This window comes from Balaenoptera acutorostrata, chromosome 20, assembly GCF_949987535.1.
Source record: "Balaenoptera acutorostrata chromosome 20, mBalAcu1.1, whole genome shotgun sequence".
Lineage (NCBI taxonomy): Eukaryota > Metazoa > Chordata > Mammalia > Artiodactyla > Balaenopteridae > Balaenoptera > Balaenoptera acutorostrata.
The window spans coordinates 61,720,026-61,747,066 of NC_080083.1; the positions used below are offsets into that span (position 1 = coordinate 61,720,026).

A 27,041-nucleotide genomic window follows, 5' to 3' on the forward strand; every position below is an offset into this window, starting at 1 on the left:
ATGTATTATGGTGACTTGAATTTTAAAATATTTTAGTAAAATTGAATGTAAAGGAAAAATTCATATGCTGTTGGGTTAGGTTCAGTACAGTATTTCTTTTAGGATAGAATTGCTTTTAGTTTCTGTACTTAAGAAAGGAGACCCAAGTTCCTCATGTTTTTTGTTAGTATTAGTTATATTCATAGAAATCTTGATGATTTTTGCTGCCACTGTTACACTTTGTAATCATTTTGTTTGTTTCCTTTATTATAGGAAATTCTTTTTCCACTATTTTTTTTATTTTGGTTAATATTAATTAGCATGATGCATCCAAATAAGAAATATGAAGAAGTGCCTGACACGGAACTTAACCCCATGGACAAATCTATCCTCTCTAACTTAATTCTTGGATTTACACCAGTGACTAATATTACAAGAGACGTCATGCAGAAGGTTTCTACTGATCACCTTCCTAACGGTATTGTGAGCTTACATGTGTATTCTGTCTCTTACAGAAAGCCTCTTCAGTATTTTGCTATTTGCTTTATTGAGTAAATACCATTCTTAACATTTAGATATATGTCCTTTCACCAAAACATAGTTTTATAGAAATCCTAACATCATTTAATTCTGCTGCCTTATGATTCTTGTGAAACTTTAATTTGTAGTCTTGGTAATAGGAAGCACATTTTATGTTTTAATATTTTATATTTAATCCATAGACCATTTATAAAATAAACATATTTGTATAGTATAAAAGATTTGAAGGAATATTTCATTTTGATTCTGATTCACGTAACTATTAAGAAACTAGAAATACATGGTAAAGACAGTAATGCTGATGCCAGGATGATTGATTTAATGAAATGCTGAATTGTAGAGAATAAGAAAATAACCTGTTATCTTCCATCATATAGGATTGTTAGTTGTAATTGACTTCTAGTGTGTGTCACACATTATTGGATAATGTGTCACTGAATAGAAGATGTTTATACAACCATGAGCCAAATAGCTTTTTCCCCAGTGATTTCTTTCTGGTGTATTACTATTTAATATTTTTATCTTACTAGTATAGAATATATTTGTTGGTTTATCATATTAAGCATAAGCAGCATGATAGCCGTAAGAATTTAGCATGTCAGCTAAGAAGAACTCATCAGAAATGTTGAGAATGAAATTCATTGGTAATTCTGAGCAGGACAAAAGTATATACGCTAAAGAAATCCAAGTCAGTATGTATTAACTTAGATGCCAGAATAGTAGAAATGTATGTAGATTTTTTTTTTTTTTAAAGTTCTCTCTTTTTAATGGCAGAACTCTGAACGTGAGATTGTACATACATACATGGTAACTTAACTGGTAGGATGTTGAATTAACACCCTCTTTCTTCAGATCAATCCTGGAGCTCCATGTACACCTTCAAGGTCTGGAAAATCATGAGAATTCACATTTAAGTAATACTGTATAATTTACAAAGCATTTTCATGTCTGTAACTACATTTGATCTTAACAGCCCCTTGGGATCAGCTAGGTATTGTGGGTGAGGATACTAAAGTTCCGGGAGTTAAATTGCTTACCTGTCCTCACACAGCTAATAAGTAGTAAAGTTAAGTACTGAGCCTACGGTTTTTTTCCCATTTCATGACATGTTCTGAACCTCCTGAAGACTGCTTGCTTGTAAATAAAACTTCAAGAAAATGTTTAAAAATTAAGATGATTGATGCGAAAAGAGCTGAATGATGATTACAGTATTTTTTCATGTATCTTCTAAGAAAGGAACAAGCAGTATTGGGTTTAAATGGTAATTTTTATTCAAAGAAGAATGTGTCATAGTTACTAAAATACATATTTAGTTTCTGAGGAAGGATTATGGAATTTTCTTCATAAGAAGGAATATTTGAAAATAAAATATCCACTCATTTATCAAGGAGTTATTTGTATGGTTTTACTTTGAGATAGATAAGTGAACTACATATATTGCATATAAAGTATATGATCTATTTTATTATGTTAATAACTTATGTGTTACATGACACATGCATAATTTATGTAATCAAATGACAGCTAAGGAATAGAGTCTGTAAAATTGCACTATTTTAATATTCATTATTTAGTTTTTTTTTAGAAGAGCTGTATTCATTTTCTAAGAAGTTAGAGCATCAAACAAGTGCTTATAAAATATTACATTCATCAAATATAATGTTAAATTTGGTGTATTGTATTACAATAAACTATTCAAATTTGTGAGCTAACTAATTTGTTATAATATTTTATAGTCATAATTACCGAAGAATATACAAGTGAAAAAGAATTGCTAGCATCCAGTCTTTCTAAGTCCAGCAACTTTGTAGGTGTGGTTTTCAAAGACTTCATGTCCTATGAACTCCGTTTTTTTCCTGATATGATTCCAGTATCTTCTGTTTATATGGATTCAAGAGGTAAATGGCCCTAAATAATCAATGAAAATGAATTAAATTCCCATTTTTGCTGCTCTTAGATCATATGCAAAATTTGATGGTGTCCACCATTGGCATTTTAAATAATAGTTATTCAGATAAGAAGACTGTCAACTGTAGCATAAAGATATGTGTATATTTATCTATCTACTTCTATATATATAATATGAAGTATAATTTATGTAACATCCACTTTAATTTTAATACATTTATATTGTTTACAGTAACAAAACAACATTTCATCTTGAATTCTATGACATTCTAAGTCTGTTCTTTTCTCCATGTAATTGTTTTCATATGTGGTACGGCACATACCTTTAAAATCTCAAGGTCTTCCACCAGTAAACTTTATTAGTTTTATGTTGGAAACATGGAAAACAGCCTTCAATGCCTAAACCTCTGAAAAGATAATTATCAACCACAAACATTTATTGACTAATGTTAAAGTCACTGTTAAGTACTGTATTTGTGACTTGATTCCGCAAAGCCCTTATAGAATTTTTCTTTTTTTCTGTGCTGTTCACCTGGACTTGCCCTTGCATCTGGAAGATCTTTAGAGCGGATAAGTCATTGTAGAATGGCTTGCCTTAAAATAGAAAACTGATTTATTTTAAATAACTATGTTTACCATTAATTTCTTTCTTTCCATTTGTATTCATTTACGATTCAGTATCCTAACACATGTAACTCTTTAATTTCAGAAATTTGAAGTAAACAATAAGGAACGTGATAGATTTTGTTTGCCTTTGGAGGGCCATTGCTTATTTTCTTTGGTCCTGTGGAGATTGATTAATTATATTACTTTGGTAACCCCATATGTGCTGCCTTTAAAGAAGACACTTGTATATTGCAGAATCTTATGTCTCACATTTTTTTCTCCATAGCTGGCTGTTCAAAATCATGTGAGGCTGTTCAGTACTGGTCCTCAGGGTTCACGGTTTTACAGGCCTCAATAGATGCTGCCATTATACAGGTAAATATGAAAAAGGAAGAAGAATAGAGTCAAACTGTATTTTACCAATCATCCCCTAAGTCTTTACCACAGGATTTCATTTGACTGCTGTCAAATGTACAAAATACATAACTTAATACAACTCCTTTATGGAAAAAGATAAGGGAGAAGTCATATTTTCTGACTTAATTTTTTTGAAACCCACCTTATTTGATGGTTTCTAAGCATGTGATTCAGCATTCTGTATACCAGTATTATCATATCTGTGTTGACTGTAAATAATATTTATGAAGGGTCTACATTTGCAGACTTTTTCCCTTGAATAAGAATAACTTAGTTTAAAGAAGGTGAGTATCTTTATCTTAATCACAGTGGTAGATTTTATTTCTTATTTAACAAACATTTATCACTTGTTTGCCAAACATTATTTCTAAGTTATGTACTAAGATCAACCCATTTAATTTTTAACACCCCTATGTTAAAGGGTGCTGTTATTGTCTGCATTTTATATGTGCACCTGAAGCACAGGAAGGTTATAAGTGACTTTCCAAAACTCAGTTAATTAGTGGCAAAGCTAATTCAGACTATTGCTTTTGGCCTCCCAGTTCTGTATTTTAATACTGTACTTCCACTAAGATTGTGTATAAATGTTGCATTTACGTTCTAAAGACATGCTTAGACCTGATCCAGTGTTTCACATTTTAGCAGAAATGAACAGGAGACCTTGAATAGGAGACCTGTCTCTGTTAGTTGTTAGACTGCTATGTAGTAAAATGACTACAAAAATAATGCTTTACTTGACTGCGTTGTTGTTAGAACCATATGAGATGATATATATAGAATTGTCATATAAACTCTCACAACATGGTATAAATGTATTGTAGGTACAGTATTCAGTAACACAGAAGATTAAGGTAATGACACTGAAATATAGGGCATATCACACTGACAGTGTTAAAGTACTTATTTGTGTTTTGGCCAAAGACCTTAGCCGTCCACATCCTAGACCGTACTGGATGAACAGGTAGAGCAGATCTCATTTTAGCCATTCATTTGAAGGTTAAGTAGAAGTATATCATATGGCATAACTAGTTTTATTATTCTGTCTATATGCGTGCTGCATATATAGATTTTAAAACAATAGAAGGACTTACTATGTAAAAGAACATTTTAAAAAGTCATTCTTTCATAGTACTAGTAATCATTCCTTAATTCTTCAATTTTATAAATGCATGTTTTTATTAAGATGCATATAATTGTCAGCTAAAGATGATAATTGTGCAGTTTTATTTTCTTTGACAAATTATTTAATAAAAATTTATATACTTCCCAACTTCAGACTTCAAACTTTATGACTTGCTTCCAGAATGAGTAAAAGCAGTTTTCTATACGTGTCATGATTCTGGGGTCAATCACTTTATTTCTGGTGTGTAGCTTTTTGAGGATGGTATTTGTACGAGGTTATTGATTAAATTTGGGGGTATAACTGTCACATTATTTTAGGGGCTACTATCAGAACTAAATTAATTGAATGTATTTACATTTTCTAATTACAGTTGAAGACCAATGTTTCTTTTTGGAAGGAGCTGGAGCCAACTAAGGCTGTCCTTATGGGAGAAACTGCTGTTGTGGAAATAGATACCTTTCCCCGAGGAGTAATTTTAATATACCTAGTTATAGCATTTTCACCTTTCGGATACTTTTTGGCAATTCATATCGTAGCAGAAAAAGAGAAGAAGTTAAAAGAGTTTTTAAAGATAATGGGACTGCATGACACTGCCTTTTGGTGTGTTATTAAAACTTTGTTATTCAGTGTGATTAATAACCGTATAAGTATACAAATCTTCAGAATTGTAATTTTGTTATTCACCTGACTTTATGAGGTCTGATCCTGTTTCCTCACAATTATTGCCTTTGTCTTAGAGTTTGAGACCAATCAAAATGCTTCAGCAATTGATTGGCTTGTTTTAACATAAGGGAGGTGAGCTTTGGAAAGCTCATGTGGATATTATATACTTAAATTTTATTTCATATTTTGTTTGAACTGATGAGGCGTGCTCCATGTATTTCAGTGTCTATTTCAGTGTATAGAAAATAGGAGATTTTGGAAAGTTAGAAATTAATTGCCTGTTTCACTCCTCCTCAGGTATCATAGCATATACATGTTATTAAAATGTAATCAAAATGACAGAAGTTTGTGTATGTAGTATATGGGCTTTCTTTCCCCTGGAAAAAGTTATTTTTGTGAATTTTTTAAGATAATATGCAAATAATTTCTAGAGAAACAAATGAAAAAAGTTCACAAATGAGCACATTAGCATTTTTATACAATGATAATTTTATAGAGGCATGCATTTTTTTTTTAAAGTTTATTTTTTTATTTATTTTTGGCTGTGTTGGGTCTTCGTTTCTGCGCTAGGGCTTTCTCTAGTTGCAGCGAGCGGGGACCACTCTTCATCGCGCTGCGCGGGCCTCTCACTATCGCGGCCTCTCTTGTTGCGGAGCACAGGCTCCAGACGCGCAGGCTCAGTAGTTGTGGCTCACGGGCCCAGCTGCTCCGCGGCATGTGGGATCCTCCCAGACCAGGGCTCGAACCCGTGTCGCCTGCATTGGCAGGCAGACTCTCAACCACTGCACCACCAGGGAAGCCCAAGGCATGCATTTTTATAAATAATTCTAAGTGTATTTTTCTTACTTTTTCCACCATGTAATAACAACATTATTTTGACCTCATTCTGGGGGGGAAAGTTAATACTGTTGCATGTGAGTTGTTATTGTAGACCATTTTATTCCATTTAGCTCAATGCAACAGTTAAAACACTTTACATAATGGGGTCATTCTGTATGACATAGCATCTTTGCTCATTTTTTTTTCTCCTGTCCTTTTACTAGTGATTGGCTTTTGAGATGCATTGGTTATTAAAGTATTCTGTGAGGAAACAGTAGCTGGGAGAATGTAGGCAAATCAGTTTCTCAGTGCCTCAGTTTTGCCTCTGTAAAATAATGGTTTTAGTTTTGGTAGTTCAGATATCTTTTAGCCCTATTTTGGTGATTTTATGATAGCATACATTAAATTATCTGCTAACTTGAAAAATGAAAATAATACTAAATACTGTGGTGATTTCACTGAACTCTGATTTTGAGGAGAAATTTTGAGTCCTGTAGTGAATCCATTGTTGATCTTCCTGATCTCACATTGTGTTCCTGTAGTAATTATGTTGTCGATTAGCAAGGTAACCTCTACTGTCTAAAGTACCAAAAGCCATCAGTCTGTCGCATGTACCATAAAGAAAATTGTCAGTCATTAAACTCTTTCATATTTTAAGAGAATCAGAAGTATTGTGCATTGTTGAACTTTCGAGGGTTTTAGATTTAAATTAATCATGAATTGCTATAAATCTGTACAGTTTTTTTTTTGACTCTTGGAAAGATAGTCACCATTTTATCTCTGTATCAGATGATACTTTTACCGACAACCTAACCAATACTGTATTTTTAATTACGTATGAGAGCTTTAATTTTCAATAGATGAGCATACAAAGAAATGAAGAGATTGGCTTAATTTTAAGAATAAAATGGCTAAAATAAAGCTGAAGTTTTGTTTAAAATGTTTTTTTATTTGTTTAATTGTTAAAGCCTATGTCTTTAGCCATAAATGTATCTGTGTTCCCATTGCAGGCTCTCCTGGGTCCTTCTGTATACAAGTTTGATTTTTCTCATGTCCCTTCTCATGGCAGTCATTGCAACAGCTTCTTCCTTATTCCCTCAAAGTAGCTGCTTTGTGATATTTCTACTTTTTTTCCTGTATGGCTTATCATCTGTAAGTACTTTCATTTGAAATGGGAATAAAGAACTGTCAAAATATTTGATTACTAAAGTCTTGCTATTTGGTTTACTTACAGTCGATTTCCCATGCAAGACAAGATTGTTACTAGGCTGCTGATACATGAGTTGTGTCATTGTGCCTCCGTATTTATAGAAAAGTTACAGAATATTCTCAAGTTTAAACTTAACTTGTTTTCATAGGATGTATTCCACATACAGGTCCTCTCTGTCTGTCTTTCACTATCTTCATTTAATTGTGCTTATTATACACCATTAAGATTGTCTGGTACTAGACTTTTTATTCCTTTGTTTTTAAGAGATCCTGACTGTTTCAAGTTAATTTATGTTACAGGATGATGTCGTGTGAAGATATATGTTTGTAAGTGTAGCTCTTTGACAGTGTTGATTTCCATTCGGTAGTTTGGTTGAATGTTGGATGTTCGTGACAAGCTTTTGTTTTAAGTGGTCCCAGTTTCCATTCTGATTGGCGTATGTGCCCTTGCTGTATCCGTTGTTAAATATTTTGACTATCACCCCTGCTCTTTTTTTTTTTAACATTTATTTATTTATTTATTTTTGGCTGCGTTGGGTCTTCGTTGCTGCGCGCGGGCTTTCTCTAGCTGCGGCGAGCGGGGGCTACTCTTCGTTGCGGTGCGCGGGCTTCTCATTGCGGTGGCTTCTCTTGTTGCAGAGCACGGGCTCTAGGTGTGCGGGCTTCAGTAGCTGTGGTGTGTGGGCTCTGGAGCACAGGCTCAGTAGTTGTGGCGCACGGGCTTAGCTGTTCCACGGCATGTGGGATCTTCCTGGACCAGGGCTCGAACCCATGTTCCCTGCATTGGCAGGTGGATTCTTAACCACTGTGCCACCAGGGAAGTCCCATTCCTGCTCTTTAACATGATAACTTACAAATAACTGATATGCTCCTCTGTATAATTGCCTGGTTTTTAACTGGCTCTGTTTCTTGTCAACACGTGAAGTTGAAAAGATGGGCTCTGTGTAAAACCTTGTTGACATACTGTTTTGATCATATTTGTCCATATCTAACTGCAGAAACACACGGTGATTTATGGTTTCTACAGTGCTGAGGTGATCATGTTTGCCTATTACATAGATAAAATGCAGTTCTTAATATTTGTCGGTTTAAATTTTTAATGTAGAGCACTATTTGTATGAAAATTAAATATCTCACTATGGCCTTTAGAAATTAATTGTATTTTAATGAATGTATTTTCTAATGAAAATAACTTGTTCTTTCACAAGGAAAATTTAATTTTGTTTTCATACCAGTGTATATGAACAATGCTTTAACCTTAATATTTATATCTTACAGGTATTTTTTGCTTTAATGCTGACGCCTCTTTTTAAAAAATCAAAACATGTGGGAATAGTTGAATTTTTAGTCACTGTGGCTTTTGGATTTGTTGGCCTTTTGATAGTCCTCATGGAAAGTTTTCCCAAATCTTTAGTGTGGCTTTTAAGTCCCTTCTGTCAGTGTACTTTTTTGATTGGTATTGCACAGGTAGGTAATATACATATCTTGCTTTCACTAAATATTTTCTTTTCTCTCCACTTCCATGCAGCATATTATACTACTATGAATACTGCCCTTAGTTTGCAAAAAAAATTATTTAAAATTTTCAACATGAAAAAGGAATGATATTTGAATATTGGAGTACATTTTATATTAGTTTCATTTATATTTTCTCCATTTTTCAAGTTTTTTTATTTATATGACCTGTTTATAAATAAGTTCTCCACTTTTCACTTTAGTGTATCTCAATAATCTGTTTCACTGCAGTAACTCAGTTTGTTAGAAGTCATTGGTTTATGCGTCAGGTAATCTAGATTGCTCTGTGGCCTGGTTTTATTGCTCCCTATTGTAAATTTATCTCACATGTGTGCCTGGGAGAAAATTGTGTGTGAAGCAGAACAAATTTTTCTTGACTGTAGTAGTGAAAGTAGTACCTTGTGGATTTTATAGGTCCAGCATTTGTGAGATTATCTTTACCTAAATAGTATTTAGATTTATAAATTTGATTTTTATTAGTCTTTATGGGGCACTCAGGTTCTAAGGGGAAAATTCTTATAAGAAGCTGCTTTATGTATTAGAACACAAATTTGGTTAATGGGTAAAGAAAAAATGTAATTACTTAATACAAGAGATTATTCATGTTGGCTGGATAGACTTCTGATTTGTGAGACTTTGCTTGTTTATGAATATTGAGTTAAACGAATTTTAATTATTTGAGACCCAAGAGCTGTTATTACATGTTTTGAGAGTCCACTGAGTCTCCTTAGGAAGGGAGAATTATAGATTCATAGGTTTTTGTTTTGGGAGGGACTTTGAATGTCATTTAATTCACCTTCATTTCACAGATGAGACTGAAATCCAGAACAGCATAATTAAAGTTTATTTACTTAATGGCAGGGCTGAGACCTAAACGAGGCCTCAATCTCTATTGCTTTCCGTCTGCTCTGTCACATATATCTAGTATGAATAATTTAATAGCTGTGTTAATTAATTATAGTACCTTCTCCCTTTTCAGTGTTGAAAGGTGCTGACCATAAGTTTATCCTCTAATACTTAATTTGTCTGACTTCTCTGTGGACCATAACCCTTTTGTTTGCATTAGTTTTTATTTCATTTGATAATCATAGCATTAGAATTATTGTACATGCCCCAAGAATAGATGTATACTAGTTTTAGAAGCACAGCATTGAAAACATGGTTGAAAGGGGTTGCTGTAATAAACTCATGGTTTGGTCAAGTTTATTGTTTTCTTTATAAATTCATGTTACTAATTTGGTAGACTGTTTAATCTGTTAAAAGGCCCAGTTTACTGACTCTGGATATTATGAGAAACTCTAAATAGTGTTAGCTATTTTATAAAATGATAAAATATTTTATCATTTTTATATAATAAAGTTGGTGTTTCTGTTTTTCAGGTCATGCATTTAGAAGATTTTAATGAAGGTGCTTTATTTTCCAATTTGACTGAAGGGCCATATCCTCTAATTATTACTATTATCATGCTGGCCCTTAACAGCATATTCTATGTCCTTCTGGCTGTCTATCTTGATCAAGTCATTCCAGGTATGCAGGTAGTTATTGGATTTTACGGTAAAGATATTTAGGTTTCTTTGCCCACATAAGGTTAACTTAATTAAAAATTTTTTTCTAACTAAGTCGTTTTCACTGTTACAGCTTTTAATTTAATTTTAAATAAGTATATTTTGTACCTTATGCATTCACTGCTAGTGAATGTAAGGAGATTGTGGGTGAAAAGAGATCAGTTTGCTTTGAAAGCCTTAAGTCCCTAATTGAACTTCTTAACTCAGTCCTTCCCCACGTCCATCTTTTTGGCTAAAGTGTTTTGTTATTTTACCGTATAAGGTCCGACACCATGGAGTAATCTGGTAACTCCTCCCATTCCCCGCATCCCTTATGCTGCACCTATAGCAAACTTGTGCAGATTCAAAATATTACTAAATAACCAACACCCCCTTTCCTCTTTCCCCTGAGTTCCTCATTCATTTTGTCTGTGTGCTAGACCTGCAGTCTTATATGGAAAGACGCGTGTGGCTTTTAAAACTTGGATTACTTAGAACTAAATAAACTAACAGGTCCTTCTCAGTAGCGCAGGCCACATGCCAAGGGCTCGGTAGCCGCGCCTGGCTGTTAGTCAGCACGCTGCGGGGCACAGGTGGGGACGTTTCTGTCGTGGCAGGAAGGCACGGTGGGCTCTGCTAGGCTAGACCGTGTGGCAGCTTCCCTCTAGCTGCCTCCCTCGCGGCTGTCTAAGAACCTCGCCATTCCCTCTAATCAGGCTAGTCACCTGCTCAGACACCTTGCCGGGTGGGCACAGCCTGGTGAACCAAGGAGAGACGTGTTATATGTTGATTTCCTCCACACCTGCTTTCATGTATTTAGTCACTTCTTAACCACTGTCCCGCTCTGTTCTGTATTTTACGTCCATCCACACGGTCCTATTTATCTATTTAAACACATCTGCAGTGTATCCGTTACATTATTTTTAGCTACCCATAACAGAGGACCTCTTTAATTGTCTTAAACAAGAAGGAAATCAAGCGTTTTATTTAAAGTCCAAAGACAGGGTGGACTCCGGGTCAGTTGGACTTGCTCAGCTGTGTCATCAGGGCCCACTTTCTCCGTGTTCTTGCCTCTTTGTCTCAATCTGGCAGGTTGGCTCTCCTCATGGCTGCACGGGGTTGTGCTTCTTTGTTCCCGTCCAGAGGGAGAAGGAGAGGGGGAGGGGTAGGGGAGGGGGAGGGGGAGGGGAGGGGGAGGGAGCCTTTCCCCCAGTAAACCCTTTGCTCCTGTCTGGTTGGCACCTGCTTGTGGCTGGAGTGGTAGCAGTTACCAGATCTTGCCAGGGGCTCATTAGGTCCACTGGTATCTCTCTGTAGTTGGGATCAGATCCCTTTGAAACATGTGGTCATCTGGAGGAGGAGTGGATGTTAGAAAGGACGGGGAGTGTCGGTTCCTTGCGGAGAAAGGGAGAAAATACATGCATGCCGTGTGGGCAGTCAGATCTAAGTCTCCTATGTCGGTCCTGGTGGCTGTGTTATTCTCCTAGTTCTAAAAAGTCTTCTTTATGAACAATATCAACTTTTCTGAATACTGTCTGTATTCAAAGACTAAGATGATACTCATTCAAGCCTTCAGACTATCCAGATGTAAACTTTTCCTCTTCTGAACTCTTATTAGCACTGTGCGTGGCATGCCTCATGCTGTACGTTGTGTTTTAGCCGTTTAGTATGTACATGTACTCATAATGATGTAAGTTTCTGTAGGGCAGAAAATGTACTCTGCTTACATTTACGTTCCCTAGACTCTCAGCAACTCTGAAACTATTTATGGACAAGAGTTATTTGTCAGTAAAACTTTTATTTTTCACACACTATTGATTTAGTATTTTATGTCTAAACTTTAGATCTAGATTGTCTTAGGTTTCACAGACTGCCTTTATGATTTAATAACTAGTTTTCAGAAATAATTTGTTAGGATAACTCAGTTGTTTTTTTTTTTTCAGGAGAATTTGGTTTACGGAGATCATCGTTTTATTTTTTGAAGCCATCATATTGGTCAAAGAGCAAAAGAAATTATAAGGAGTTATCAGAGGGCAGTGTTAGTGGGAATATTAGTTTTAGTGAAATTGTTGAACCTGTTTCTTCAGAATTTATAGGAAAAGAAGCCATAAGGTATGATTTAATCTTTGGCAGTTTAGGTCTAAGAACTGCTCATGGGACATGCCACATTTAAATCCTATCTTTTAAATAATGCATGTAAGTATGGTATCTTTGGAGATTTGGTGCACATTTCATGATTTTTTAAAAAACAGTATTAAGGGCTAATTCTCTTTTAAGTTTTTATTTTCTTTGCAGCCATTTAGAATAAGGTTGCTGCTAGGTTTGAAATTTTATGTTTGAATAGAAATTTTTGAAAGTAATAAAACCTAGTATTTATAAAATTAAGCTATTTTAAAGTTTCCTCATTATGTAGATTAAAACAGAATAAACATTAACTTTCTATTTTTATTCAGGCTACATTGTCTGAGATATACACCACACTAAAATTGTGCTCTGTTAATTTCATAGACCCTTAGAAATTATGACATAATTAACTTGTCACATCAACTTAATTTCTGAGAATGAAAGGAATTCATTACTGTTCCTTGCTAGTTCAGTCAAAACCAAATTAAAAAAATAATGAGACCGAGAAAAGAAATAAAAGTGAAAGAAAAAGTGGAGTATAATTTGTGTTTTTTAAATTTAAGAAAAATGTATAAAAGCAAGGGAGAGTTAGATATTTAAGATGCAGTCAGTGGGCTGGCGGTCTGCCTTCTTAAGAGTAAAATTTAAACTGGTGAACAAGACCATTCATTCCTTCAAAAATTATGTAAAACATTTAAAGTGGAAGGAGAGAATCACTTCACATTTATAGACAAGTGCTGATGTGAAATAGCACTTGGTTTTTAATCTCCCTTAACTGATAAACAAGTATTGATTAATTACAAACAGAAAAGAATCAAATGTGAACTAAGAAATCTATAAATTGCTTGAGTCAAATGTTTCCATTTCTTTTTAGAAGTTGGCTTATCATGAAAAATGAATGAATAACACTTAAAATGGAGAGGAATACTATACTTTTCTCTTGTAGTTTCTTTAAAATACTTTTCTTATTATTGTCAGATTTCCTTGGTTTATTGTTTTAGTAGGAAGATACTTTATGATTATTCCCATTAAATATGACAGCTTTGATTAAAAATATTATACATGGAAACACGTACTTATAGATTGCTTTAAATACTTATAAAGTAGAAAATGGTGTTTTTCAGAATCAGTGCTATTCAGAAGACATACAGAAAGAAAGGTGAAAATGTGGAGGCTTTGAGAAGTAAGTAGCTTTCCTAGTGTTCAGTCCATAGTATTAAAGTACAAATGGAAAAACAACGTACGTAGTTTGTGGGAAATTTAAATTCTTTACCACAATTTTCTCTCTTTCCTTTAGGGATACTTCCATTTATTTATGTGATTAATGGTCATAATAAAACTTAACATCAAAGTAGTAAAAGAAAAAAGTAATATCTATCAAGATGAAAAATAGTCAACTCTTTGAACAAATCTGTGTCCTTTTTCATTTTATTATTAGCATGTGTATACATGTTAGTTCCTTTTTTTTTTCTTTTGCCCTAACACAGGGTTTCTCAGCCTTGGCACTATTGACGTTTTGGGCCTGATAGTTCTTTGTCGTGGGGAGCTGTCCTGACAGTTGTGGCATGTTTAGCAGTGTGTCCGTCAGGTTTCTTCAGAATCGTTAGAATATATATACACACATATACACAGAGAGTGAGAACACTGAGGGGAGGGGCGGGCGGGAAGGGGGGAGATTATTTTTGAGGAATTGGTTCACACGACTGTGGGGCTTGACAAGTCTGAAATCTGTAGGGCGGGCTGGCAGGCTGGACGCTCAGGCAGGAGTTGAAGCTGCGTCTGGCCTGCAGGTCTTGGGATGCTGTCAGCCGGAGATCACCTTCATCAGATCAGGGGTTAGAGTTCTTTGAAGCTGGGTTTTCAGCCCCCTTTCTGCTGTCTCCTTTCAAGCACTGACACATCCATCCGGTGATATTCATTCTACTTTACTCCTGTTTAAATTGAACTTTTAAAGCATTTACTTAGCCTTTTCCAAGCTATTGGTTAATTTCTAGTTTTTTTGCCAGTAGATTTAACATGCCTCTAAATACCCTTGGGAACAAATTTTTGTTTGTCCTTTTGTTTTAATTCCCTTGGAAGTTCCCCAAAGGGGGTACACAGAAATCCCCCCCTCCATGTTTTGTGCCCCCTCTAAATCTGTTAGTGTATTAAAAAGAGAAAAAGCTTATTTTGTATCATTTTTCTTGTTGTTCATACCATTGACTATAACAAAGAATTATTATTGTGTTATAATATTAAATATTATGTGATTAAATATGCTGGTAACTTTAAATCTGTCTTTAAATTTATTGACTTCTTTCAAGGTTGCTCAAGTATTGTGTATTATCTTACATGGCTCAACAGAAATAAAAATCACATTTGAGACTTCTCCTTTTTCCCTGAACTAGGTTTATCCTTTGACATATATGAGGGTCAGATTACTGCGTTACTTGGCCACAGTGGAACAGGAAAGAGTACGCTGATGAATATTCTTTGCGGACTGTGCCCACCTTCGGATGGTGAGTTTTTTGACTTAAAGAGAAAAATCCCTCACTTTGTTTTATTAGGGTTATTAACTAAGGTACCATCGTAATTATTTGTCCTTGTGATATGTACCGATTGATTTTTGTCACTGATTTGGGATCAACTTCTGTGTCTGTAAAGATATTTTTCTTTTTTTTTTTTGATTACACACATTTGTTTTTTCTTCAATAGAAAATAAAAGTGATTCAGTCATATTTAATAGAGAGGATCTAATTTTGTACCTATTTTATCATATATTTTACTTGTGTTTTTGTTTACTGTTCATTTTCAAGGAAGGATAAATCAGTAATTAATTGGAAATTAAATGAGGCCCATAGACATTTTGGTTGAGAAAATAAAGACTTCTAAGTATCCAACAGTAGTTCAAAAGGAAAGGATGACGAGTGTCAGTACAATCTCCTAAAATAGATTTGTAAGAGCAATACCTCAAACGTATAATTGTTACATGTGACTGCCCTGTAGGTGAGAATTCAGTACAGCAGCTGCATTTTTCCACAGTAACCAAATAGAGTGGCAGAACAATAAATATTTTAATTTAAGAAAGGGCCAAACTTCCGTGTATTGATTCTGCATCTTTTTAGATGTAGTTTAACTTCTAAAATTAGTTTGATTTTGTTGCTTATCTCTGTGTCACTCTTTGATGGTAATTATAATAACTTTCATTCATATAAGGATTTATTATTTTTGTTACGATTCTCCATACATTAGCACATTGGTTTAATAGTTCTTAAGTAGAGGGGGATATATTAGTATTCAGTTTATAGTAGAGAAAAGCTTGAATTTAGATTAAGTGATTTTCTCAAGGCCACACAGCTGGTTAGGGGTAAATTTTAAGTTATTTGTTCTCTGTACTGTTGCATAATGCCTGGAAATGAGGGAAAATTGTTCCTGGAATATTAGTTAATGCACCAATAGATAATTTTGTTTAGTATTAAACTTATGGTTCTTTGCTCTTTCCACTCTGTAATATGCCCTGAAAATGAAGGAAAATGAGATTGGAATATACGTGGCAGCAAATCACCAGTATGATGGTGATTTCCACCAGTATGGAAATGAGCGTGCGTTGTGTCCTCCAAATCTATATTGACTCTTATTTTATGTCTATTACATACAAATAACTAAATTATTAGTATATACTAAAACATATATACTTTTTGATACTTAATATATTTAATGTAAATACATATATTTTGCTTTTAGGGTTTGCATCTGTATATGGACACAGAGTCTCAGAAATAGATGAAATGTTTGAAGCAAGAAAAATGATTGGCATTTGTCCACAGTTAGATATACACTTTGATGTTTTGACAGTAGAAGAAAATTTATCCATTTTGGCTTCAATCAAAGGAATACCAGCCAATAACGTAATACAAGAAGTACGTTATTTATATAGAAATCTTTACTTTTATTTGCTGTAAATTAGTAACCTTGTGCAATAACTTCTGTAATAAAAATATGCTTGAAAATCTGAATATAAAACCTGTTCTGAGCCAGTAAACAGAAAGTCATTATAAAGAATTAGAACTTGGAGCAAAAGTTTTAGCACATAGAAAATAGTCCTTGTTTTATCTGGAGTATTCTGATCTCTCAATATAGATGTTTCTTTCTTTTCTTTTCGCCTCCACCCCCTTCCCCTGCCACACAGACACACACGGAGCCTTTGCACTGATCCCCTCCCACCACCCAGGGGTCACAAAAGTACAGTAGACCTTCCCATCAGGAATCCTTTTAGCTGTTATTTCAAAATTATACATGGATATATGTCAAAATTAAGTTCTGGACTAAAAGAACATTTTAAAAGTTGATATTAAAATTGGAACACTTAAAAACTAATATTGAGGGGCTTCCCTGGTGGCGCAGTGGTTGAGAATCTGCCTGCCAATGCAGGGGACACGGGTTCGAGCCCTGGTCTGGGAAGATCCCACATGCCACGGAGCAACTAGGCCCGTGAGCCACAATTACTGAGCCTGCGCGTCTGGAGCCTGTGCTCTGCAACAAGAGAGGCCGTGATAGTGAGAGGCCCGCGCACCGCGATGAAGAGTGGCCCCCGCTTGCCACAACTAGAGAAAGCCCTCGCACAGAAACGAAGACCCAACACAGCCATAAATAAATAAACAAATACTTTTAAAAAAAAAATTAAAAAAAAAAAACTAATATTGATAATTATGTAAATGATGTGATTTAAGAAACGTTTATTGACACTTTACTTTCATAGGTGCAGAAGGTTTTACTGGATTTAGACATGCAGGCTATCAAAGATAATCAGGCTAAAAAGTTAAGTGGTGGTCAGAAAAGAAAACTGTCTGTAGGAATCGCTGTTCTTGGGAATCCAAAGGTAAGCAGATATTAGTGTCATTGATGAGATAATTTTAAATTATGTTGAATAAAAAAGTGGTTGTAGAAAGACATACATACACATATAAATTTTAAACATACATAAAATACTGTACGTTATTATGGTTGCAATTATAGTAATAAGGTTTTAAAACTGAAGTCAGAAAGATATACAGCATCTTTAATTTAGTGGTCATCTCTCGGAAGGGGAATGGATAGGACTGACTTTCTTTATATCTGCAGTGTTTTATTTCTTTGAAAGAAGATCTGAAGTAAAATAACATTTGTTAAAGTTCAGTGGTGGCTGTAAAAGTATTGTTATATTTATTATTCTCTTCAGTTTTCTATACATTTGTAATGGTTATAATAAAAATTTTAAAATAAGAACAAAATCAAACGAATAGTTCCGTTTTTCACTGTTCTGCTGATTTGATTTTTTTGTCTGTTTTGTGCTCTTCTCTGTCTGGCAGAAACAGAGAACCAGCTGGTCACTGCTTTGCACAGTGTTAGAAAGCTGCCAGGTGCACGCCTGTGGCCAGGAGCTCCCTGGGTCCCCACCATCCTGCCACACGCCCTGCTGCTGTAGCTTGGGGAAGACTGTGGTTCAGGCTTTGTGTTAATTTATCTTCCTCCCAATCCCCGCCACCATATTTTCAAAATTAAAAATAGTCTTAAAATAAATTTCTTTCCCTGAACTAATACAGAACATAATTCTCTAACGAGCAGTTGTTACATCTACAAAATTTAATTGTTCAGGTAAAAGCGAAATACTCGGTGTTTTGGTTTTTAGTTTGTCTATCTGATTGTTATTATACTTATGTCTTATACATTACAGACATTAGTATTTTAAAATTAAACCAAAGAAGGTATTCATATGCCAAAGCGATAGTTTTTTAAATTTATGCTAACTCACATATGAGTGGAAAACTCAGACCTAATACATTTCTGATTGGATAGAGTAACTTTAAGTGGGGAAGGTTTGCAGGGTCTGCATGAATTTTATATATTTTAGTTTTCCTGAGGATTCCCTGCCTTGCCCACCCCTTTGCACACAGGTACTGTTGCTGGATGAACCGACAGCTGGAATGGACCCTTGTTCTCGTCATGTTGTTTGGAATCTTCTTAAATACAGAAAAGCTAATCGGGTGACAGTGTTTAGTACTCATTTCATGGATGAAGCTGACATTCTTGCTGGTGAGATTTTTACTTTATTTTTAAAGGTTAAGGTCATGGGGCCAAGTGGGAGATTAGACATAGAAATGCTAAATTCTGAGGAATAAATAAAGAAGCTGTGCGTTCGTCACAAAAAAAGGTATTACAGTTTTTTAAACTTACATGTTTTTGTGTTGTGTTGGGCGGTCCCCCTGACCACCCCAGGTCCAATGATCTGCCACGAAAGCTCACAGGACTCCGCACAGCCACACCCCTGGGTGTGAGTTATGACAGTGAAACGGAAGGGGTTCAGGGCAGAGTCAGCAAAGGGCAAAGGCACATGGGACGAAGTCCGGGAGAAACAGGCAAGCTTCCAAGAGTCCCATCCGCACGGAGTCAGCCAGGGTGCGCTCCGTCTATCCAGCAGCGAGTTGTCCTCTCGCCCAGGGTTGTTCTTTTTTGTTCTTGGGGCTGGCCGTGTGGTACCCTCTGCCTCACACGGGCCACCTGCCAGCTGCCCAGCAGGAAGCAGGTGTCAGCCATGACTTGCGTTGCCAGTGCAGCGCAGGTGCTGGGGGCCAGCCTTACCTGCTCAAAGCCGGGTCTCCAGACACGGGTCAGGGGCCAGCCTCGTAAGAGGCCTTCCTAAGCTTAACGGCCTCAGACCAGTGCTAAACACATTCACACACAGAAGAATCCAGGTTGAAACCAGCACATGACTTGAGTAGCTGTGACAAGGTCCAAGGCTCTGAGGTTCCCGAGCAACCTCTTTCTGTTCATAATACAATCTAATAAATTGGGCATGTCATTCATTTTCGCAGTAGTATCTTTGTTTAAAAAAAACCTAACGTTTTGTTTCTGTTGCTTTCTTGTCGTTTTTACATTTGGCTATTAAGGAAGTTGTGAAAGCGCTTCTGTTAGTAACCTTATAGGAAGAGTCTGAGACATTTGGAGCATATTAGGAAAATAGACTGTAGACTTACACTGCCTGGGTGGAACCCCTGGCTTTGTCACTTAATAGCCACGTGAAACGTGGGCAAACTGTACATGTTCTTATTGCCTTCCTGTTCTCATCGAAAAAGCAGGTGATGATAATCTATACCTTCCTCATAAGGCTGTTGTGATAATTTAATGAGCTCATACACTGGTGTCTCATAGGATAATCCAGAAACTATAAATGCCAATTATTAATGCTGTTACTAACTCTGAAATTGAAACGCAAATCTCTTTTTGCAGATAGGAAAGCTGTCATATCACAAGGAATGTTAAAATGTGTTGGTTCTTCAATTTTTCTCAAAAGTAAATGGGGGATTGGCTACCGCCTGAGGTATCATTCGTTCTTTATTGACTTGTTCCTTATTATATTCTTGACCTATTGTTACTATGTTTAAGGTTTGCCATGATGTGCTTTGGCCATTTTTTTCTGGCACTAACTTTAACTTAAAGCATTAGAATTTACTTTTGGCTGTTGACTGAGTAATGATAAAACATGATGGTTTCTGGTTTTCTCCAGCCTGCACGTTGACAGACGCTGTGCCGCGGAAGCTCTTTCTTCGCTGGTTAAACAACGTGTACCTGCAGCTGCTTTATCACAACAGAGTGACCAGCAGCTTGTGTACAGCTTGCCTTTCAAGGACATGGACAAATTTTCAGGTATTCCTTACTTTCAGTTTCTTGACTGCTGAACCAGCTTCTTGCCTTGGGGATGAGTTTTCTTAATTTACTTGGTTTATTTTTCTATATAATATTTACGCGCTCGCAGGTCGCCAGAGTTAATACTCCGTTTCTGCTTTATTTTGCTTTTGAAAATCAGAAATGCTGTAAGCTAACATGTCTTTTTTTTTATAAACGGCATGCAAGAAACTCCAACTAGTGTGTTAACTTACGTAAATAATTGTTTGTTTTATTGTCAAGAAAGAAAGAAATCGTTCCCTTTTTTTGTTCTGGGAATAAGAATATAAATATACATATACACAACATATATACATGTGTGCACACACAAATGTGTATACACACACACACAGTTGTTTGTATAAGTCCTAAGCTCTTTTCCAGTTTCATGATTTCATAATGAATTACATTTTTATACGGTAAACCCTGAATTATTTTATTTGTGACTTTAGTTTTCTGCTTTTTGATGAGGAACTCAAACTCAGTGTCCTTTATCTGTTGACGGATGACTTAATAAACAAAAGGATATTTCTTACTGTTGAAGATATGTTATGCAGAATTCCCATAGCATTCCTATAATTAGATAGAAATTTTCTATGCGGTTTTCTATGGTTTCCTTTTGAGAATAAGGAATCATTAATTAACTGAATTGAAGTACAAGTGTCAACGTAATGTACTCTGCCCATCATTCTGTCTATAAAATATTTCTTAGTTTTAATTTATATTATGATGCATGTCTAATAGATATATATCTCCCTAAACAAACACTCCTTGGGGTCCTTAGCAGTTTCTAAGAATGCTGAAGGGGTCCTGAGACCAAACAGCTTGAGAACACTGTGCCAGCACAGTAAACTCAGTCATGCACTATTTTAAAAGGACATTTTAGAATAATTCATGATAGTGTGCGTGCTTAATGACACAACGCTCTTTCATTTTTCTCCTTTAGGTTTATTTGCTGCTCTAGACACTCATTCAGGTTTGGGTGTTATTTCTTATGGTGTTTCCATGACGACTTTGGAAGATGTATTCTTAAAGCTAGAAGTTGAAGCGGAAATTGACCAAGCAGGTAAAAACAAAACTAACGGCACATTTTAGGCAATGAGCCAGACAGATAGTGATCAAGACAAATAATTGTAGAAGCATGTGGAATTTATATTTTGGGAAAGAAAGGGTAGAAATAAACAGGTAAATAGATATCTACAGAGAGTGATAGGAGTTATGAAGGAATTAGTGGGGCGGTCTCAGGAGGCAGATAGCTTAGATGGCATCTCAGGGGGGGACTGGGTTGGGATGATATTTAAAGTGAGGCCTGAACAGCAAGAAGAGTGAGATTTCATTGCAGAGCCTTCCAGATAAAGGGACCCGCTACTGCAGAGGTGTTGGTTGAGGGATGGGTTGGATGTTTCTGATGACAAAGAGGGGCCCCCGTGGAGAGCCAAGGAGAGGGTAGCACGCAGTGAGCTCAGAGCTGGAGGCCAGGGGCCACGTCATATTTAGTCTTTGAATGTGTTTAGTCTGGAAAAACATTTTGTTTGTTTTCTTAGTGTGATATGAAGCTACCAGAGAGTTTGAAAGCAAAGGGGTAACGTGATCTGATTTGCATTTTTAAAAACTGCATTCCGGTTGTTGAATGACGAGTGGATTTAAGGGAAGTTTGGAAGCAGGAAGAGCAGTTAGGAAGCTATTGCAGTTCATCTTAGTTTGAACTAGGATGGTTGTGCAAATAGGGAAACATGAAGAGCTCAGGGTTCTTCTAGAGGCGCTGGTGGTGACTTGCTGATGGGCTAGCATTAGGGGTTGAGGAAAGGGAGGGGTCAAGAACAGCGTCTAATCTTTTGGCCTGAGAACTGGAAATGGAATTGCCCTTTCCTGAGAAAGGGGGAGCAGCAGGTTTGTGGAAAGAAGGGCTCCAGGTGTGAATTTTGGTTATTACACTGTTGAGAGGTTTAGTAGACATCCCAGTGGAGATGTTGCCTCTGGGCTGTTTGATTCACACACTTGGAGCTAAAGGAGAGCATTGGGCTCAAGATACAAACGCTGGATCCGCCTGTGTACCGATGGCCCCGTGGGACTGGATGAGGTGCTTCGGTGGCGAGCGCAGACGCAGTGGAGGGAAGCCCCGAGGGTGAGCAGTGAAGGGCCAGGGAGGGCTGACCGGGAAGGCACCAGTAGCGCTCCTTCTGTCTTCACGAAAGGAGATGCGGGAGCTGGGGCAGCGTGGTGTTTGAGGGCAGTTCTCTGCTGACTGCTGTGAAGAGGAAGATGGCGGCAGAAAAGGGGGGTTTGGTAGCTTAGAAGACGGGGAATGTGGAAGGGTGGGAGCCAGTCATGACCTTGACACGAGTGATTTCAGTGGTGCAGTCGAGATCCGTGTGGTTTAAGCTGAGAATAGGTTGAAGGGTAGCGAGACTGGTGTGGTGCTGGGTCCTGAGAGTGAAGGAAAAGGGACGTTTCTCTCAAACGTGGAGGAAGAAAGGCGAGTTTACGGTGAGGACATAGGGGGCGGATTGCAGCTAGAGAAGAAAAGTTTACGTGAAAATGTTGGATCATTTGGAGCGATAGCAAGATCTTAAATTTGTGCATCCGTCAGTTTGATGAAACTGAGTAGAGACAAAGGTATGGGAATGGAAGAAGTAAAGGGAGCTAGAGGTCAGGATGTAGAATGCGTTAACAGTGAGTATGTCTGTCATACTGAGGATGGCGGAGAGGAGTGGGTGGAGAAGATGCCTGTGTGCGTGGTGCTCAGTACTTTCAGGCATATGAAGTAGTTTCTAGAAACGTCTGGGAAGTGGGAATAAAAGTGAGAAGGGCGAGCTCTGTTCAGGTATTATTCACTTTTCTCTACAGTACCTTTAAGCCCATTATGCAAAATAAATTTACCTCTAACATCAGCTTGCTTTCAGTTTGGTCAATTTTAATTGTTTTATTTTTTAAAGATTAGTATATATCAGATTCTGTAGAAGGCCAGTTGGAGCTCACTGAGTACTATGATTGTGATATGCAGTATTTCAGGACCTGCTTTTAGTTTGATTAGTCGCTGTGTCAGGGGAAGACAGGGACTGGACTTGGCCATCTACTGAGTCATCCGATCAGACTGTTGAGCTGGTAAGATGCCGAGACAGCCAGGTTGACCTTAAATATCATTTTATACATTATTCTGCTCCACTCTTAAAATTTTTAATGTTTACTCATTTCTTAAACTTAGCCTAAGTCCTTCTTCATACTGAAACCAGTTTTCGTCTCTTTTTATTATTTTTCATCTCTTTTAAGTTGAATCACTGTTGTGAAAATAACATATCTTGATTTCTATCCCCATCCAGTAGTTTTGTCAGGTTTTGGTCTAATGGAATCAATCATATAGCATGTCTCTTTTGCTTATATTTATTCTGGTTTCTTTTACTTAATGTAATGTTTGTAAGATCAAGCTACTATGGTTATACAATAGTTTGTTCACGTTCATTGTTTTACACTATTCTATTACAGGAATATTTCATAACTTATTTATTCTTTCACCTGTTGATAGACATTTGGGTTCTTTCCAGCATGTGCCTATCGGATAGGGTACTAGCTAAGGATATTCTTGTACATGTGTTTCAGTGAGCCTCTGTACATAATTCTGTTGGATTTATACCTGAGAGAGAATGTCCTGGGTCATAAGCTGTGCACATGTTCAGTTTTAATAATATTGCCAAAGTATATGACTGTCCGCTTTGTCCTGTATCACTGCCAGGTGTGTGGTGCTTTGAAATTTACATGCTTCAGAAAGGTTTTCACCTTTTTAAGGAATATAACATAAGTTTCTATCGTTTTGTTTTGGCAAATAGATTATAGTGTATTTACTCAGCAGCCACCAGAGGAAGAATTGCATTCAAAACCCTTTGATGAAATGGAGCAGAGCTTGCTTATTCTTTCTGAAACCAAGGCTTCTCTGGTGAACACCATGAGTGTTTGGAAACAGCAGGTGTTTAAAATCGCAAAGTTTCACTTCCTTACCTTGAAACGTGAAAGCAAATCAGTGAGATCAGTGTAAGTATAATCGCTCTTCCGTCTATGAGTTGTTTTTTTAAGGATACAAACTGGATTTACCATCTTAGTCTTTAAAATGTAGACATATGTAAATAATCTGTGTAGTTTTGAAAGATTAAAACGGTAATTTCACAATGTCAGAGAAAAAAATTATACCTCTAGTAATTTCATTGACTATCATGAGAGCCTTAACTCTTTTTTAAAACCAGTATTTTTTTTGTCTCATCTATAAAATGAGGGAGTGACAAATAATTTTCTCTAATTGTGTAATTTTTGAATTACTGTCATTGTATTTAAATTTTATTTTGCATTTACATTTTTCACAATTGTTTTGCCTCTATTACTAATATTTATGACTGTTTTTTTGGTAAACAGCAGGAAGAATAAGTTTTATCCTTATTTATCAGGTGAAGAAACGGAAATATAAAAAAGGGCTTATAGCTGGTAGAACTGGGATCAAAATGACGTCTTTTCCACTTAGCCGTGTCTCTGTCACTTAGGTTCCCACGGGCTGCTAGACGTTGAATTACTTAGAAGTAACGTTAAGTACTTTTATACACCACGCTGTCTTGTTGGATCCAAAATGGCGGTAGAAATAAAACTTAATAATCAAGAATAATAGTTTTGTTATATGTTTGAAATATGCTGAATTCATTGGCTTTTTGCCCAGACTTATTCAATATCAAAGAAATGTCAATCACATATCTGATTTATTCCTGTGTCAGCATTAGTGAGAGAAAAACCTTTGTTTAGATCAGCATGTGTCCATTTATTTAATTGAATACTACTCTCATAAAATACTCCCTGAAAAACAGTAAAAGAATCTCGGCTCCGGCTGCCATAACAAAGTGACAAAGACTGGGTGGCTTGAACGGCAGAAGTTTATTTTCCCACAGTTCCCGAGACTGGGAGTGAGGTCAGGGTCCACGTGGTCGGGTTCTGTTGAGGACTTTTCCTGGCTTGCAGCTGGGCACCCCCCTCGCTGTGTGTGCACACAGGGAAAGAGCCAGAGAGCAAGCTCTCTGGTGCCTCTTCTTCTAAGGGCACCAATCCCGGCATGAGGCCATGCCCTCGTGACCCCGTCTGACCCTGATGACCTTCCGGAGGACTCATCTTCAGATGCCATCGCCTTGTGGGTTAGGGCTTCTGCGTATAAATTTGGGAGGAGGGTGACAGACATTCAGCCTACTACAAGAAGTGTTCCATGGTCAAATCTGTATTGACCATGCATGTAGAAAATATTGTAACTTACATTTCCTCTCTTAAAGATTTGTCCATTAGCATATAAAAAAACACATGAGCCGCTCTATGGTAAAGAAATTATTTCAACTTTGTTTAACTTGGAGTTTCCAAATATTTTTTAATCATGAATTTTGTTTTTAACCTAAAACACCCATTAACTTATCATGGAACTAGAGTTCAGTGCAGTATAGGTCTGCTTACAATTTAAGAATGACTTAAAATTATAGGGTTTCTGAAAATTATAAAATGCTGATGTGTGATAACCTAAGCTCTCTCTACCCACTGTTGTGACACCTGTCACACACACTGTAGAGATATTTTGCAGGCTGAGACGAAAAGTTACCTGTCTCTCAGGTGGAAGGGCATTTTGAGTGGGTAGTAGAATTATGTGCTGGGCCAGCGGCACACGATGGTCCTTATCACTCACTGTAGAGGAGAAATGGAAATTGATGTGGTTAGGATGACATTTCAAAGATACGAGTCATCCTCAGTTTCCACTGTATTTTAATTTTCTTCACTGCATCTAAAATATTTTTGTATCAGATATTTTCTAAAATATTTGGAGAGTACATAGGATAGAGGTAGGGCAGGGAATAGTTCCTTCAGGAGAATAGAGATATAAATGTGACACAACGTCTATTTTGTTTTTAAGTTACAACTACAGGTTTACATGCCCTATAACAATTTCAAGGTGGCTCTGATCTAAAATATACTTTTATAACTTTTAATTTTATCATTGAATATTGGCTTTCTTTCCAATATTGTCATGAGACCATTTTGGAGAGTAGAATTTCTATCCCAAGTGCGAATTTTTCAAGCTTTTTTTTTTTTTTAAAACATCTTTATTGAATAAATGAGTACCTTTTAACTGTCATGTGAAGGAAGATTGTTTTGTAGATTTACATATTAATGTGCCTTGATCTGTGTATTTTTTTTCCTTTCAGGTTGCTTCTGCTTTTAATTTTTTTCTCAGTTCAGATTTTTATGTTTTTGGTGCATCACTCTTTTAAAAATGCTGTTGTTCCTATCAAACTTGCTCCAGACTTATACTTCCTAAAACCTGGAGATAAACCTCATAAATACAGAACAAGTCTGCTTCTTCAAAATTCTACCGGTGAGAGTATGTGCAGGTTTGTGAATGTGTGTTGGTGGGGCCTGGGGTGAGGGGTAGATATAGGTCAGAGATTTGGATTTTAGAAATATATATATGGGAAAGGCGTGGTCTGCGTGCATGAACCTAAATTAAGTAAAACTCCTCACTGATGCTGAGTAATATATTACAGAAATGAAATTTTGGTTTAAGTGTAGATGACAGTTTTAAAAATGTTCTGATTTATACTGTTTATAATCATAAAATTTCCTTTTTTAAGAGTAGCGACATTATTCTCAGAGCAGCATGTTTCATCTCAAAGTTTATGATGTGCAAAATAAACTTCAGAAGTTGAAAAACCCTCTTTAGAAAGAGTTACGGCATGTAATATTTATGCAGTTATATATCTAAATAGAAGTGTTTAAACAATTTTTAAGGACTATCTGAAAAGCTAGAACTAAGGACGATTGTCTTAGATATCTCTATGATCACACACATTAAATTTGTAATGGATATTTTTGGACTTGCTATTGATTCTTTTTATTACATAATTACA

The 27,041-nt window shown here is 36.2% G+C and overlaps 1 protein-coding gene across 6 annotated transcripts in view; it reads left to right on the plus strand.

Moving 5' to 3' along the window:
• The window catches only part of ABCA5 (ATP binding cassette subfamily A member 5), a 68,248-nt gene that overhangs the window by 12,241 nt on the left and 28,966 nt on the right, over nt 1–27,041 (plus strand). For 5 of the 6 annotated variants that reach the window (XM_057536456.1, XM_057536454.1, XM_057536455.1 and 2 more), the window contains exons 3-20: nt 253–457; nt 2,256–2,417; nt 3,320–3,408; nt 4,944–5,173; nt 7,066–7,207; nt 8,543–8,731; nt 10,159–10,306; nt 12,267–12,435; nt 13,572–13,630; nt 14,835–14,945; nt 16,171–16,346; nt 17,186–17,305; nt 18,360–18,498; nt 19,693–19,783; nt 19,970–20,109; nt 21,074–21,193; nt 23,952–24,153; nt 26,340–26,515. In XM_057536456.1, the coding sequence (XP_057392439.1) occupies nt 253–457; nt 2,256–2,417; nt 3,320–3,408; nt 4,944–5,173; nt 7,066–7,207; nt 8,543–8,731; nt 10,159–10,306; nt 12,267–12,435; nt 13,572–13,630; nt 14,835–14,945; nt 16,171–16,346; nt 17,186–17,305; nt 18,360–18,498; nt 19,693–19,783; nt 19,970–20,109; nt 21,074–21,193; nt 23,952–24,153; nt 26,340–26,515 (2,668 nt within the window). The remainder of the gene's footprint in view (nt 1–252; nt 458–2,255; nt 2,418–3,319; nt 3,409–4,943; nt 5,174–7,065; nt 7,208–8,542; nt 8,732–10,158; nt 10,307–12,266; nt 12,436–13,571; nt 13,631–14,834; nt 14,946–16,170; nt 16,347–17,185; nt 17,306–18,359; nt 18,499–19,692; nt 19,784–19,969; nt 20,110–21,073; nt 21,194–23,951; nt 24,154–26,339; nt 26,516–27,041) is intronic. The other variant, XM_007185578.3, reaches the window with a different exon arrangement.